The sequence below is a fragment of the Bos grunniens genome, chromosome 18, assembly GCF_055505025.1.
Source record: "Bos grunniens cultivar Pamir isolate PY7600 chromosome 18, Bosgru_T2T1.0, whole genome shotgun sequence".
NCBI classification, from domain to species: domain Eukaryota; kingdom Metazoa; phylum Chordata; class Mammalia; order Artiodactyla; family Bovidae; genus Bos; species Bos grunniens.
This window is the reverse complement of record NC_141182.1, coordinates 10,738,000-10,754,778: the sequence shown is the minus strand read 5'-3', so window position 1 is coordinate 10,754,778 and position 16,779 is coordinate 10,738,000. Positions and strand designations below refer to the sequence as shown.

Below are 16,779 nucleotides of genomic sequence, written 5' to 3'. Positions count from 1 at the left end.
TCGTCACAATGAGAGAAGAGCCCCCGCTTGTCACAAAGAGAGAAGAGCCCCTGATTGTCACAATGAGAGAAGAGCCCACGTCGCAACTATAGAAGAGCCCCCGCTCGTCACAACTAGAGAAAAACACCCTTCTTGTCACAACAAGAGCCCACGTGGCAACAAAGACCCACCACAGCCTAAAACAAATAAATATTTTCTAAAAGCTGAAAATGGACCTGTTCTAGTCATTTCTTTTGCAGACTCATTTACTGCAGAATGATTTCTGTTCAAAGTCAGCCACTGCCACAGTGCCTGTATCAACTAAGCACTGGAAACAACCCCCATGCCACTAATAAGGATGGGTACTGTGGAGGAAACAATGTCAGACTTTATTTTTTGGGGCTCCAAAATCACTGCAGATGGTGACTGCAGCCATGAAATGAAAAGACGCTTACTCCTTGGAAGGAAAGTTCTGACCAACCTAGATAGCATATTCAAAAGCAGAGACATTACTTTGCCAACAAAGGTTCGTCTAGTCAAGGCTATGGTTTTTCCTGTGATCATGTATGGATGTGAGAGTTGGACTGTGAAGAAGGCTGAGCGCCGAAGAATTGATGCTTTTGAACTGTGGTGTTGGAGAAGACTCTTGAGAGTCCCTTGGACTGTAAGGCGGTCCAACCGGTCCATTCTGAAGGAGATCAGCCCTGGGATTTCTTTGGAAGGAATGATGCTAATGCTGAAACTCCAGTACTTTGGCCACCTCATGCGAAGAGTTGATTCATTGGAAAAGACTCTGATGCTGGGAGGGATTGGGGGCAGGAGGAGAAGGGGACGACAGAGGATGAGATGGCTGGATGGCATCACTGACTCGATGGACGTGAGTCTGAGTGAACTCCAGGAGTTGGTGATGGACAGGGAGGCCTGGCGTGCTGCGATTCATGGGGTCGCAAAGAGTCGGACACGCCTGAGTGACTGAACTGACTGACTGACTGACCGTGGCGGAGAACAAGCAGTCCCTGGCTGCCCTGGATCCATTCAGTACTGATGATGAAAATGAGGAGAAGAGGAGGCCTGGAAAGTTCAGGAGCTAAAGAGGATCAACAGGGACAGTGAAGACAGAGAAGCACTTGAGAAGGAGAAGGCAGAAACTGAACGCATGTGAAACCTGACTGAGGAAGAAAGGTGAGCTGAGTTTTGGGCAAATGGCGAAGTCATCACCAACAAAGCTGTGAAGGGCAAATACAAGTTCTTACACGGCATTATCACTGAGGCGCCTTCTTCACCCGCGAGGTGGAGACGAATACAAGAGATTTTGGCACGCTTCCTAGGTGGCGCTAGTGGTAAAGAATCCGCCTGCAATGCAGGAGACAAAAGAGACACCGGTTCGATCCTGAGGTTGGGAAGGATCCTGGAGTAGGAAACGGCAATCCCCTCCAGTCTTCTTGCCTGGAGAATTCCACGGACAGAGGAGCCCGGCGGGCTACAGTCCACGGGGTCACAAATTCAGATGCGACTGAGGGACTGAGCAACAGACACTGCCCAGCAGTATTCCCAAGTGGTGGTACCTTTAGCAATAGACTGAGAAGGGAAAAAAAAAGGGGGGACAAAGCATATCATGAGCAATAGGTTAGCCTGTCTATAACCAAGCGGAGAAGAGGATGGGTTTGCTAGCATAATCAGGGCACAGAGACCAGGGGCTGGTTGCCTTCGGAGCTCGAAACTGGGTGGTGTGAAACAGGCAGCAAGAGACTTCTGTTGAGCCCCCTTTTGCGTCCTGTCGGATCTTGAACCCTGAGTAAGATCTTCTGATTCCAAGGAGGAAAAACCAGTCTTGACTAAGCCTGGGGCAGAGCTGGAGCAGAAGGGGAGGGCCTTCCTAGGCTGGGATGCTCAGGATCAAAGACTGGGCCAATGTCAGCTTGGGAAGGGAGGGCAGAGGCTGCAACGGGAGGGACCCACGAGGACGGCGGCAGGGCTGAGAGCGCAGAGCAACAGGAGGCAAGAGGGATGCAAATGAACTCAAAGGGCCGGCCCACTGCTTTTTAATGCTGCGGGGGGTACCCTAACTGCAGAAACTGGTGGAAGGAGCATCACCAGGCACTGTCTCACTGATCTGGGCCCTGATCCAGGTTCCCAGCTACCAGCCGAGCAACCCTCAACAAGCCCTTTGACTTCTCTGAGCCTCCGCTTTCTCTTCTGTACAATAGGAATAACGATACCACACATGGAGCATTGCTGAGGCAGAGGTTCTTAAGGTCCAGCCTCAGGTCAAGATGGGTTTCAGAGAGGTGTTTTCCAGGCCCTGAAATCACACCTAGTTGGTGTTCTCTGTGTGTGAATGATGGTGGTGTGAACCCAGACAGCAAAGAACTGCCAATATGACGTGAGGTGCTCAGAGTGCAGGTCTTGTGGGGGAAGCAGGTGGCACAGAGTAGTCAACACGAGAGTTGGGTTAGGAGGAGGCCGCTGGGACTGGGGACCAACAGGTGGGTGGCAAGGTGAGGAGCCTGGTTACGCACAGGGAGATTAGGTAATAAGCAAATATATACCAAACATAATGTGAGCTGGCACTCTTGCTGTCGGGGAAGGGAGTTACAAATATACATAGAGCTGGAACCAGCCCTGGATTGAAAGCTATGATCAAATACATAAAATATACATGTATAAATGCACACACAAGTATAAAACTGAATATGGCTCTAACAGTGTACACGTACACACACCTGAGAGGGCCCAGAGGCCGTAACACCCCAGGACCATGGGCACACAGCACACCAGATCTTGATTTCTAAATACCCTTCTTCTGGGACTTCCCTGGTGGTCCAGCGGCTAAGACTCATCACTCCCAATGCAGGGTGCCCGTGTTTGATCCCTGGTCGGGGAACTAGACCCCACAGGCCCCAACTAAGAGCTCGCATGCCACAGCTACAGAGCCCATGTGCCGCAACTAAGACCTGGTGCAGCAAAAGAAATTTTAAAAATAAATACGTATCCTTCTGGCGAAAAGAGCCAAGACTCCTAGAAGAAATGGCTGGCTCCAGGGCTGGCTCAGGGAAGGTTCACAATGAACTTGGAATGTCTTGTTATGCCAGAGAGCAGGCACATGCTCAGAGAATGACGGAAAGATGTCCAGAGGACAGAAAAGTCACCATGAGAAAAGGCTTCTAATGGCCAAATCTGGGCATGAGGATAAAAAAAAAAGAGGGTAACAAATTTTAACCCACCTAAAAGAATAGGAATTTGTGAGTGCATGAATTATGTATGAATGATGTATGAACGAATACACAAACAACTAGATAAAGAGGAGAAAGGGGCAGCTCTTTTTTCCTTTTAAACTTTTTATCTGTGTTGGGGCATAACTGATTAACAATGTTGCCATAGTTTCAGGTGAACAGGGAAGGGACTCAGTCATACATATACATGTATCCATTCTCCCCACAAATTCCCCTCCCATCCAGGCTGCCACATAACACCCAGCAGAGTTCCATGTGCTATTCAGTAGGTCCTTGTTGGTTATCCATTAAAAAAAAACAAATTATTTATTTGGCTGTGTTGGGTCTTAGTTGCGGCATTTGGGAGCTAGTTCCCAGACCAGGGATGGAACATGGGCCTCCTGCATTAGGAGCATGGAGTCTTAGCCACTGGACCATCAGGGAAGTCCCTACCTATTTTTAATACAGCAGTGTGTACACGTCCATCCCAAATTCCCTAACTGTCCCTTTCCCCTGTCCTTGTGCCCCGGTAACCGTAGCTTTGTTCTCTAGGTCTGCGAGTTAGGGCAGCTCTTTCTGATACCAAGCACCCAGGCAGTAAATGAGGCAGGAATGATAAACTTGGAAAATTGCTGTTCAGTAAACATTCTAAAAGTAATGAGTTTACCAATCAAAAAATGGGCAGAAGACTTAAACAGACATTTCTCCAAAGAAGACACACAGATGGCTAATAAACACATGAAAACATGCTCAACATTACTCATTATTAGAGAAATGCAAATCAAAACTACAACGAGACATCACTTCACACTGGTCAAAATGGCCATCATCAAAAATCTATGAACAATAAATGCTGGAGAGGGTGTAGAGAAAAGGGAACGCTTCTGCACTGTTGGTGGGAACATAAATTGATACAGCCACTATGGAAGACAGTATGGAGATTCCTTAAAAAACTGGGAATAAAAATACCATATAACCCAGCAATCCCACTACTGGGCATATACCCTGAGGAAATCATAATTGAAAAAGACACATGTATCTCTGTGTTCATTGCAGCACTATTTACAATAGCTAGGACATGGAAGTAACCTAGATGTCCATTGACAGATGAATGGGTAAAGAAGCTGTGGTACATATATACAATGGAATATCACTCAGCCATAAAAAGGAATGCATTTTAAGTCAGTTCTGATGAGGTGGATGAACCTAGAGCCTATTATATAGAGTGAAGTAAGTCAGAAAAATAAATATTATATATTAACACTTACCCCTGGAATCTAGAAAGGCGGCACTGATGGGCCTATTTGCAGGACAGCAATGGAGATGTGACGGGAGGGGGAGGAGTGGGTGGGACAAATGGAGATAGGAAATATACACATGGAAATATACACACTACCGCAGGTAAAACAGCCGGAGGGAATTTGCTGTATCACTCAGGGAACTCAAACTGGGGCTCTGTGACAACCTAGAGGGGTGGGATGGAGTGGGAGGTGGGAGGGAGGTTCAGGAGGGAAGGGACATATGTATACCTATGGCTGATTCATGTTGATGTATGGAGAAACCAACATAATACTGTAAAGTGATTATCCTTCAATTAAAAATAAATATTTTTTAAACAGTAATGGGTTCAGGCAAGAATCACCAACAGATGCTAAAACTGAGCAAAAATGAGAAACAGGCTATCGACATAGCCTCAGCACTACTTGTCATAAAATACCAGGTTGGCCAAAAGTTCATTTGGGTTTTCCAGAGGCTCTTCCTGAAAAATCCAAAGGCACCTTTTGTCCAGCCCAATACTAATTGATTACAACAGGGAAAACAGGAACTTCAGAGAAGAGAAACCTGGCCAGTGGGAGTGGAGAATTCATGCACAGAATCCAGGCTGACCTGGGTCTGAACTCCTTGGGGAGTTGCGTGGGCCTGGGCAAGTTACTTCACTTTCCAAGGCTCAGATTCCTACAGGGATTTCTGTAAGGATTCAAAATAATATACGGCATCCATAGGTGTTCAGCAGAAGGTTGTTCTGAAAATGAAAGGAGGGAAACTACCCAAAAGCCCATCAGCTGGGGATATGGGTTAACTTAAAATGCCTACACAGCCGCTAGGAAAGAATGTGCTTCTATTCACAACAGCCAAGACATGGAAGCAACCTAAATGTCCGTCAACAGAGGAATGGATAAAGAAGATGTGGTACATGCATACAGTGGGATACTACTCAGCCATAAAAAGGAAGTAATGCCATTTGCAGCAACACAGATGAGCCTAGAGAGGATCATACTAAGTGAAGGAAGTTAGAGAAAGACCATCACCATATGATATCACTTACATGTGGAAATTAAAACACGGCACAAACGAACTTATCTACAAAATAGACTCACAGACATAGAGAGCAGACTTGTGGTTGTCAAGGGGGAAGAGGCTGGGGGAGGGATGGACTGGGAGTTTGGGATTAGCAGAGGCAATCTATTATATTGATATATAAAATGGATTAAGAACAAGGTCCTACTGCAGAGCACAGGGAACTGTATTCAATATTCTGTAATAAACCATAATGGGATGAAAGAGAATATATATATGTATAACGGAGTTGCTTTGCTGTACAGAAGAAACTCACACAACACTATAAATCAACTGTACTTCAGTAAAATTTAAGAAACAGGAAAAGAGGACTTCCCTGGTGGTTCAGTGGCTGAGAATCTGCCTGCCAATGTAGGGGACACAGGTTCGATCCCTGGTCCAGGAAGATTCCACATACCATGGAGCAATTAAGCCCAGAGCTGCAACCACTGAGCCCGTGTGCTCTAGAGCCCGTGCTCTGCAAGAAGAGAAGACACCGCAATGAGAAGTCTGTGCACCGCGACGAAGAGTAGGCCCCACTCGCTGCAACCAGAGAAAACCTGTGCGCAGCAACGAAGACCCAGCACAGCCAAAAATTTAAAAAAATAAGAAAAGAACGTGTTTGATCAGGATGCACTGTAGGGAAGTGTGAAGGGCGGAGGAGCTTCCTGTTGTGTGTGCAATAGGACCCTATGTATGTACAAAAAATAAACAAAAAGACACTTACGTTGTTGTATATAAACAACGGTAATTATGGTGTGATCAGATGCTGCCTGAATACTTCACACACAGGGAATCATTCCACTCCACAGCAGAGCTCTGAGGCAGGTACACTTGACCCCACTGGACAGAAGAAAACCCAGAGGCAAGAGAGAATTAAGAAACTGGCTTAGAACCTTCCGTTGGCAGGTGGCGAAACTGGACTTTGCCTCAGGTGGCTGGTGCTCGGATGCCAGTGTTCCTAATCACAGCTTCTCTAGAACTGCAGAGAAAGGAGGCCGGGAGTGCCCAAACCAACGGCGATCTGATTACTGCACACCGATTAGTTGCAAAGGGCAAGTAATCCCTCCACCTCCCCATCAAGGAGGAGAGAAAAGAAGTGAGGGAGTGAAGGAGGAATTTCAGACTCTGCAAACTTACTCTGGTTTATGAGGGAAAAAAACAAAACATCAAACCAAAAAACTAAGACAAGTTTCGAAAGGGAAAAGGAAAAAGGACAAAGAAGTGGGGCGGCGGGGGAGGATAAAGAAAAAATAATGTAGTGTTCCTGGTTCATAAAAGACAGTAGAACACTAACATTAGCCTAATTCAATGGTCAGTGAAGGCAAAACTCACTCAAATTTCAATATGCTGGCACTTAGGGAAGGGAGGAAGGGGCAGCCCAGTGGGGGGATTTCTAACACTGGAGATGCAGTGCCGCTGAATGAGACTAGCAACCTACAGAATTCCCAAGGTCAGAGGAGGGAGGCCATCCTCCAGGGCGTATGTGAAATGTGGCTTATGTAAAAAAATAAAATGAGAATGGGTAGCTTGCCTTCAAATCTCAGTTCTCCAAGTCCCTGCCACCTCCTCCAGGAAGTCTCCCCAGATTGCACCCTGATGGCAGCAGCATCCCCACAGGCTACAGGCACTCACAGGCTGTGTTTAACTCCTTTCTTACATGTGCTGCTTTCCTTCATGGGGCTTATCTCAGCTTGTAATTATATACTCACTAGTATAATTTCTGTCTTACCCACCAGACTATAAGCTCCCCTGGGTAGTACAAGTGTTTAACTCACTAAAAGGATCTGGCCTCAGGAGGATGGATGTCACAGGGATGGAGAAAGAGTGGTTCTCGGTTGCAACTCAGACTTCACGTTCCTGGGCCCCAGACCGCGTTTGGGGAAGAGCTATTCTAAAGCAGCCACAGAAGTATGTGAAGGGCAGAAGAAGGCTGTGCGGAGCCTGAAAAGGAGGAAAGCAAATGGCAAGAACGTCTGGCATCTCCGACCACGGACCTCACACAAGGACGCCCCGCCAGGCCGGCTGTGCTGCCTGCAATGCCCTGCTGGCACCGACCTGAAATTCTTAAACCGTTTTTCAAGAAGGGGCCCCACATTTTCATCTTGCAATTTATGTAGCCAGTTTGGCTCCTGAGCATCTCGCTGCACACTCGACCCGAGCTCAGAGAGCAACGGGACAGGGATGATTCCTAATAAAAACCATCGCCGCTGTTTGAGCTAGGCATCATGCCGAGTTTTCCTCACATCCTCTCGTTTATTCTTGTCTTATGACTATATTCACCTAGGGAAAGCACACTTGGGTCAGCACCTACACACGTCACCTGATCTAATCTTCACAAAGAGCCACGAGGAACCTCGAAACCACTAAGGGCACACACCCGCTTTCAGAGACAGACATTCAGATGTGCAGAGACAAAGAATGTGCCCAAACTCACACAGCCAGGGGGATGGAACCCAGGGTGGGTTCCGGCTCTGGGCTCCTGGCCCTGACCCCTGCCTAAACCAAGATCTCCTGGTTAGGTGCGGTCTTTCAGGCCAATACTCTTTCCCCCGACCCACAAGTTCCACCAGACTCAGTCTCACTGGAGAGGCACAGACCAAAGGATTCTGAGATGTACCTGGGGTGATCCTGGGTGTTAGCTGTAAACCAACCAGGCCCAGTTAGCACGGTAGTCTGGGTTCAATGGTTTGAACTATAAAGAATAATTATGGGTAGGGCTTGACTTCATTCCAGAGGTTTCAAGTTGCTCTCACCCCAGGGACTCCAGAATCATGAGTTTGGAGCACATCTTCCTTGGTAAGTACTTGAGTTTCAAGTTGCATCAGACACATGCTCTGCTGGGCTCCGCTACCCACCCACAAGAAGGTCACAGTGAAGACGGCCCAGCCGGAAGGACACAGGTCATCTCCAGGGCTTTGGGGCACACAGGTAGGGCTGACAAACACGGTTTTAAGAGTGTCTGTACTTTGAGGGTGAACTTACAGTTGCCAGGGGAGATGTATGGGGGAAGGGACAGTGAGGGAGTTTGGGATGGACATATACACACTGCTATATTCAAAATGGGTAATCAACAAGGACCTACTGTATAGCACACGGAACTCTGCTCAGTGTTATGTGGCAGCCTGGGAGAGAGGGGAGTTTGGGGGGAAATGGATACATGTATATGTATGGCAGGCTTCTCTGTCCATGGGATTTTCCAGGCAAGAGTACTGGAGTGGGTTGCCATTTCCTTCTCCAGGGGATCTTCCTGATCCAGGGATCAAACCCAGGTCTCCTGCATTGCAGGCAGACGCTTTAGCCTCTGAGCCACCAGGGAAGCCCCATATGTATAGCGGAGTTCCTTTGCTGTTCACCTGTAACATCACAACACTGTTAACTGGCTGTACCCCAATACAAAATAAAAAGTTTAATTAAAAAAAAAAAAAAGAGTGATTGAGACCTCCACGAAGGTTACCTATCCCCCCACCACGGCCCACAGAAGCCCCTCCCCCAACACTCTCCCAGATACTTTCTACAAGGAACTCATATTCCAGGCAGAATTGTCTTCCCCTCAAACCCACAGGCTGATGTCCTAATCCCAGCACCTCAGGCTGTGACTGTTTGGAGACAGGGATTTCCAAGAGGTGATTAAGTTAAAATGAGGTCATTAGGATGGGTCTGGTGTCCTTGTCGGAAGGAAAGATTAGGACATGGAGGGACGACCATGTGAGACACGGCAGAAGATGGCCAGCTGTGAGCCTGCTAGCCACCCCACCCGCAGGAGCTCGAGGAATCCGGGGTCTTTTACCCTTAATAAGGCTCATGACACTAGGTCTGGGGCAGGGTTTCCAACACAGCATCTTCAGACATGCTCTCAAAAGCCTGCAAGTTTTCGAAGATCTTACAGACGTTGAATATGTTTTAATAACTAGCCTAATATGACACAGCATAAAGACCTTCTGGGTGGCTGGTTTATAACAAAGAGCTGTCACAGGACCCTGGTGTCACACCTGCATCCAGGACAACAATCCCACGGCGCGCTGAAGGGATGCAGGCTTCTCGGAAGCCCGGAGAGAGCTTGGCGGGAGCACGGAGCCAGCGCACAGCATGCAGTGACGTCAGTGCATCAACTTCAGGAAGTCTGACCTGCGAAGCGGGCAACCGTGCTGCCAGGGAGGCCGTCTGCAAGCCCAGTCTCTGCCCGTGGCTACCTGGCACGGGTGATGAGCAGTGAGCACGCTCGTCCACACACGGTGAAGAAACAACCCTTCCACAAGGCCTTATCTTCAAGTGACCCAGCCAGTTCTACGATGATTACGTGACGGGCAGGTTGTCCTGATCTAGCAGACACAGTCTCGGTCTGCGTGAACGCCATTTTATACACATATGGGGAATTAAACATTTCCAGCATAAGCTTTATCAAAATCAAAATTCAAAAAGAGTCTGAAGATTGGACCTCAAGGCCTTCCCTGGTGGTTAAGAATCCACCTTGCAACTCGGGGGACATCGGTTTGATCCCCGGTCCAGGAAGACCCCACATGCCACGGAAGAACTAACCACATGGGCTACAGCTTCCGGGCCCATGTGCCTAGAGCCTGTGCTCTGCAACGGGAGGAGCCCCCGTGGCAGGAAGCCTGCACACCACAACTAGAGAGGAGCCCCCGCTTGCCACAACTAGAGAAAAGCCTGTATGGAGCAACCAAGACCTAACACAGCCAGGAAAAAAAAAAAAAAAAAAAGACCGGACTCAAGACTAATAAAAACACCAACAAAAACAGACAGCTGCGGAGCAAACCTCATACCAGGTGTGGTTCTATTTAGCAAGTGATCTCATTTAGGGGATGATTTCTTTCCACCAGTGTGGCAGGCAGCCTCTAGATACCTCTATCACTCTGTCTCCCTTTATTCACACCCTGGTGTTATCCCCTCCCCTTTGAGAACCAGCTCGACCTAGACTCCTTCCAGTCAACAGAACATGCCAGAAGCGAGGAGATGCCCGTGCAATCAGAGCCAGAGGCCCACCAGCAGCCCCAGGTGGGAATCCCTCCCCCCTTCTTCCCTGAGAGTCTTCAGACGAGACCACAGCCCTGGGGAGAGCTGGACAGCAACCACATGAGAGACCTGGAGCCGGCAGTACCCAGGAAAACCACCCCTAGACCTGAGACTCAAAGAAACTGGGAGAGAAAGTCCTTTTCAGCTGCCACGTTTGGGAGTAACATGTCACACAGCAGTCGACAACGCACACAAGCATTCCACATCACTGGTCGACTTCTGATACGACGTCACCAGCCACGTCAAAACACAGTTGCTCCATGTGTACTTCATAATCTTATTATAAATGTAATTTTCATAATAAGCATGTGACTATGTTTATTGCCAATTTTAGGTTTATACTTATTCAAGGCACATTTTGGTATATGAAGGGCTTCCCAGGACTCAGAGGTAAAGAACCTGCCTGCTGGTGCAGGAGACATGGGTTCAGTCTCTGGGTTGGTAAGATGCCCAGGAGGAGGAAAATGGCAACCCGCTCTAGTATTCTTGCCTGGGAATTCTGATGGACAGAGCAGCCTGGTGGGCTACAGTCCACGGGGGTCACAAATAGCTGGACATGACTAACATAAGACAACGGGGGAGCTTCCCTGGTGGTCCAGTGGCTAAGACTCCGTGCTCCCCAAGTGAGAGGCCTGGGTTCGATCCCTGGTCAGGGGACTAGATCCCACATGCTACAGCTAAGAGTTCTCATGCCACAACTAAAGATCCCATATGCCACAACTGAGACCAGCCAGATAAATAATAAATACTTAAAAGACAACCCTGGGGGCTTCCAATACGTTTCTTTAAGATGACATATATTGCTAAATTTTGAGAAACACCAAGGATCTCTGTGGGTGTCTCTGTGTGTGTGTGTAAGTCTCAGAACTCCTCTTCCTGCAATCCAAGTGTGATTTCTTAAAAACTCAAATGTGACTGTGTCTGTTCTGTTCACTGCATGCGTCATGTCTGGCACATTTGCAAATAAATGAATGACTGTCCTGCCCCAGCCTAAAACCTTTCCATGATTCCCTGTCACTCTATGGAGGGAGCCCAAATTCTTCACAAGGCCCAGAACCTCTGTGGGGTCCGCTTCTGCAGCCTCATCCTCTCCCACTAAGCCTTGCACCTCACTCCCTTCTGCCTAGAACTCTCCATCAACTCTGCCCTTCCCACATCTCCTAGTCGTTGCCATTCCAATGAATCTGTTAAACATCCCTTCTCATTAAACAGTCAGCTGTGGTCTGTGGTTTGGGGCCCGTCTCAGGACAGGGCACCACGAGGGCAGGGAGTGTGTGCATCCTTCCCTCCACTCCATCCCTGGCGTGCAGCACCAGCCTGACACAGGGCAGGTGCTCGGTGAATCTGGGCTGAATGAATGACCAAGACACGGGTCGGCTGGGACCTAGTCTTCGCTCTGCAGAGCCCCAGGGAGATGAATCAGTTCACCAACCAGGAAGGCAGTGTGGGATGGAGCCATGCCAGTCTCAGTTAAGAGATGGGGGCCCTGAGGGTCAAAGATAACTTTGAGTTGGCACCGAGTCATCCAGGAAGCAGGAATTTCTGGTCCAACATTTTCCTTAGCCAAGGTTCTGATGGGCAGAGAAAGATCTTTCCCAGTAACGAAAGCAGGTCTCCCAGGTGCTTTCCTTTTCATTGGAAATGCAGCAAGAATAAACCATCTCCAGAGCCATAAGGGCTGTGCTGACTCAGCCTTGGATGCTCCTGACTCTGGGTCCTGCTCCCTTGACCCCTGTCTCAACCACCTGTCCCCTGCCCAGTCACTCCACTTTTTTTTATTCTCCTTCCTACTGGAAACTGGTGGATTTCTCTGTTGACGGTCAGTCTCTGCCATGAACTTTGTTTTGGGCACAGCTGTAACCTTACCACCTGGCCAATCTGAGAGCCTCCAAAGCCTCATCTATCACGTGCATACAATTAACACAACTTAGGGGTGAAGAGACACAACAAGGTCTCAATAATAATTAGTATTATAACTGGGGTGACTCGGCAAAGTGGAGGGGAGGTTCAGAGCCTGCCCAGGACACCACCTACAACAAGTACTCATGAAGGAGAGTTACAACTATTGAGGAAATGATCACGGTAAGCAAATTTGCTTCTTTTTCAAAGTGGAGGACGTAAGTGTAAGAGCAAAGACTGTGAGCTGAGCTGGCAGGAAACAGGTGACCTGGCTGGCCGGCCGGCCGCCTCCCTCATCACACTCCTCATTTACTTTTTTATAATTCCCTGGGTTTGCTGAGCTGCCTTTAGAGACAGAATACTTGGTTTCTCAGCCAGCCTGCGCAGCTGGCTGCCTGGGTTTCCCATCTCACTGCCCCCGCACTGCCAAGTCGTCATACGTGCCTCAGGGTGCTGTTGAGAACATGCCAGGTAGGTGAGTGCCCCTCCACCCCCGAATACCTACAGACAGGTTGAAGATCCGTCCCACTTTTAAGGGACCCTCTGAAAAGCTCTGGGGGCATGAAGCCCACCTTGGTTCAGAGATCAAATTCTCCCTAGCATCTCTATTCAGGATACATCATCCCCATAGCTGGCACACCTAAGTGTTAGTGTTAATTGCTCAGTCGTGTCTGACTCTTTGCGACCTCATTGACTGTAGCCCACCAGTTTCCCTCTGCCCATGGAATTCTCCAGGCAAGAATCCTGGAGTGGGTAGCCATTCCCTTCTCTAGGGGATCTTACTGACCCAGGGATCTAACGCAGGTCTCCTGCATTGCAGGCATATTCTTTATCATTGGAGCCACCAGAGAAGCCCCAGGTACTTGGCAAACCAAGGCATCCCATAGAATCTGGCTGTAACCAACGACATCAGGAGTGCTTGAAAAATACCCAGCTTGATGCAAAAGTCAAAGATGAAAAGAAAAAGAAAAATAGAAAAAGTAACATAGAACAGGCTGGCAAATTAACCTCAAATTCCTTCAACAGAATGAGTTACACGGCGTACACAGAGGGAGAGAAATGGATTTCAGTGAAATAATTGGACTTTGTATCCAACCCATGGTTAACATACACCTCACATATGAAAAACAGAGATTATTTGAGAACTGCCAGACACAACCCTGTGGTCTGCCATCCTAGCACCAGAATTCTCATGCTAGTGTTCATCTATAAAACACTATTTCAAACACACACACACAAATATTTAAGACCCATACAACCAAAATGTTTTGACCGTTGTCAAGATTTTCCAACAGCTCTCATTCATTAAAAAGTCAATTTAACTTTGAGGTTTCCCTTCAGCCGTCAAAAGGCCATGAGCACCTGCAGAGGACCGCTTCAGGAATTTTGTTTTTGAACGACTCATTTACACTTTAAAAAGTGCAGAGACCCAGAGATGCTTCTGCAGAAACACCACGTTCTCTGCTCTTGGTATGCGGTGAGTTCCGCTTACAAGCTAAGGAGAAAGTTGGTGACCCCTTGACCCCGCTGCCTCTCTGGGTCCTCCACGTGGATGGGCTTTTGGGGACAGGAGTGTCAGCCTGTCCACTGGAAAAACTCTCCTGGCCCTAGAATCCTGTTGGTTTATCCTAGAGGGTCCTCTGGAGGCTGCAAAGCTAGCACACAAATCTGAGTGGTTTTTGCGAAAGTGGCTCTGGAGATGCCGGAAGCAGAACTGAAAAGCATGGCCACTCTTACTCTGATTTCCACCATTACTGCTACTGTTTATGCTCAAACATTTGCGCAACACTTTGTCACCAATGCCCCCCGACCCCATTTAAGTAACTTTAAAAATTCCGATAGCAGTCTAGATGGGGAGACCTGGGAATTTAAATTCTGTGGAGTCAGATAAACCTAGGTTAGGTCCCCTGCTCGGTCATTGCTAGTCCTGTGCCCCTTATCGGACATATTTACCCTGTTTCGGCCTCAGTCTCGCATCTGCAAAATGGGTTGGCATGGGAGAGATAAAAAGCTTAAAAGACGAACGCTGGGCCCAGAGCGTTGTTAGGAAGACACCTTCTTTCTAGAACCAGAGGGAGGCGGGCGAGCTGGGGGAGCGCAGCCTGCGGTGCGCAGACGGGGTCGTGGGGTGGGACGGGGTGGGGGTCAGGTCGCACGCCCCGCGTCCGGGCGCCCGGACTCACCAAGGTTTCCAACTCGCCCTTCGCCAGCAGCTCGTACTTGTGGCTCGAGCCCCAGAAGGCGAGCTTCTGCAGCAACCTGGAGAAGCGTCCTTCGACCATAGTGAGCGGGTGCAGGCCCCTCGCCCAGCCTCCCGTCCCGCCGGCGGCCGCCTGTGCCTGCGTCCCTCGGTCCCTGGCGTGGCCGGGGCTGGCTGCGCGCGCCCAAGCCTCCCGGGCCAGGCCCAGGTTACCAGGTAGCCGCCTACCTGCCTGCCGCAGGTGAGGCCCCACCCCCGGGGCGGAGCTGCGCACAGGGAGGCCCTCGGAGCACCTGGCCCCGCCCCTCCCGGACTTTCCCGCCCTTGAGGGGCCGCGGCGGCCTGGGAAGGCCCGGGGGCTGCGGAGGGGCCTCAAAGCTTGGGCTGTTTCCCAAACTTGCCCAATCGTGAGATGCAGCTGGAGCCGGGGAGATGGGGTGGAGATGGGCGATAAACCAGACCCCTCCCTACCCTGAGTCACTGAGCGGGCCGGGAAGCTGAACTTTCCTGAGCACCCAGATGATTCTCCTGGGGAGCCACGTGAGGTCAGCTAAGATGCTGGGAGCACGTTTAATGTGAGCTGAGGCTCCTAGAGCTGCTGGGAGGCTCGGGAGCGGCTACGTGGCCTCTCTGAAGGCGATTGCCAGTTTGTTATTGAAGGAGAAGACAGCTTAAGACCTTACCCCCAGGAAGGGCCCTGGGAGGGAACCCCACGAGCTGGACAGTTTGAGGAGCCTCTGCCTTTGGGCTATACCTGGTGCTGCATGGTCTATGAGCTCTTTATTCTCATTTGCAGAGCTGGCTCCTGTGCTTGCTAATCTTGGGACCTGGAGCAGGTTTCTTAAATGTTCACAGGCTCAGTTTACTCATCTGTAAAATGGCCACCGTGATGGCACCTCCTTCATAGTGAAATTGAGAGGAAATTTGCTGGGCCGTCTTATATGGGAAGAGCTCAGGGCAGGGCTTGGCATAGTGTATGGGGTATGGGGATGGCATAGTCACTCTCATCATCACTGGGCTCACATGGCTCCCAAAGCCTGTGGGTGAATGTGCAGTGTAGACGGGTTCCAGCCTCCAAGTGGATATACTGAGATGTGTAAGTGTTTTGGCTTCACACAGCACGGGAATCCAGAACAAGACCCACTGCTTAGTGGGGAGGGGGCTTCAGAGGAGGCTGTGCCACTATTCTGCGCCTCAGTTTTCTTATCTGTCGAGTGGGGTTACTTAAGGACTGTAGGGCAGGACACGTGTATGTGTTTGCCACTTATCCCAGCTGCTCCCCAAGGGTGGCCACGTGGGCCCCACTCAACCCAGTGGGTTCTAGAAGCCCTTCTTGTTTCTCCCGCCTCTTCCCCTCTTCGCAGAAACAACGCTGCCCACTTCCATCAATTTCAGCAAAGGCCCGGAAGTGACGGGAAACGCAAGACTCTGGTGTGAGTCAGATTTTAATCCCAGGCCTGTTCCTAGCTGATGGGTGACCTTGGGCGATTCTTATCACCTTTTTGCACCTCAGCTTACTCACCCACAAAATGGGAGTGACACCACCCATCTAAGTCGGGGTTTGGCACCTCCAACTGAGTGCTTTGGCGAAAGTTTGATAAACAGATTATTTGTGAGCAGGGGGTGATGTGTTGGGCAAATATCTTTGCCTTGAAAGCTCCACCTCAGCTCCAGCTCAGATTGTCAAGAATTTGTGGGTCAGGCACGAGTATGTCCAGGGCATTCAGGAAGCAGATTCTGGGCAGTGGATATTGTGCAACATTCAGACCTGTGGGGATTAAAAAAAAAGAAAAAGATGGAATGGATTACAGAGAAAGTAGTTTAAGAGACCAGCTTTGTGCCTGGAATGGCTGAATGGACACTGTTAGGCTTAAGCTTGCTTAACTTTTCTTTTTGTTGCCTTGTGATCAGAAAATGTATCTGTACACGGGTCTATGAACCTTTCTTAATTTACTGGGACTTTGTGCCTGGTGTGTATGCAATTTTTGTAAATATTTCAGTCTCACTAGACAAGTTGATATATTCCTTGGAAGGGTCTTGGTAAGCTGTACTTTTCTTTGTAAATTTGTTCTGTATTTATTCACTCTGACTTTCTGGCTCCATTGCTCATGTCTTTAT

At 49.1% G+C, this 16,779-nt stretch overlaps 1 protein-coding gene across 11 annotated transcripts in view; it reads right to left on the bottom strand.

Annotated features, from left to right (window-relative positions):
- Positions 1–16,779, bottom strand: part of ATP2C2 (ATPase secretory pathway Ca2+ transporting 2) — a 100,230-nt gene that overhangs the window by 61,918 nt on the left and 21,533 nt on the right. For 5 of the 11 annotated variants that reach the window (XM_086350123.1, XM_086350126.1, XM_086350125.1 and 2 more), the window contains one exon: positions 16,184–16,429. In XM_086350123.1, the coding sequence (XP_086206249.1) occupies positions 16,184–16,210 (27 nt within the window). In that variant the 5' untranslated portion in view covers positions 16,211–16,429. Of the gene's footprint in view, positions 1–1,232; positions 1,333–14,644; positions 14,907–16,183; positions 16,430–16,779 lie in introns of those variants that run through there. The other 6 variants (XM_086350121.1, XM_086350122.1, XM_086350129.1 and 3 more) reach the window with 3 other exon arrangements.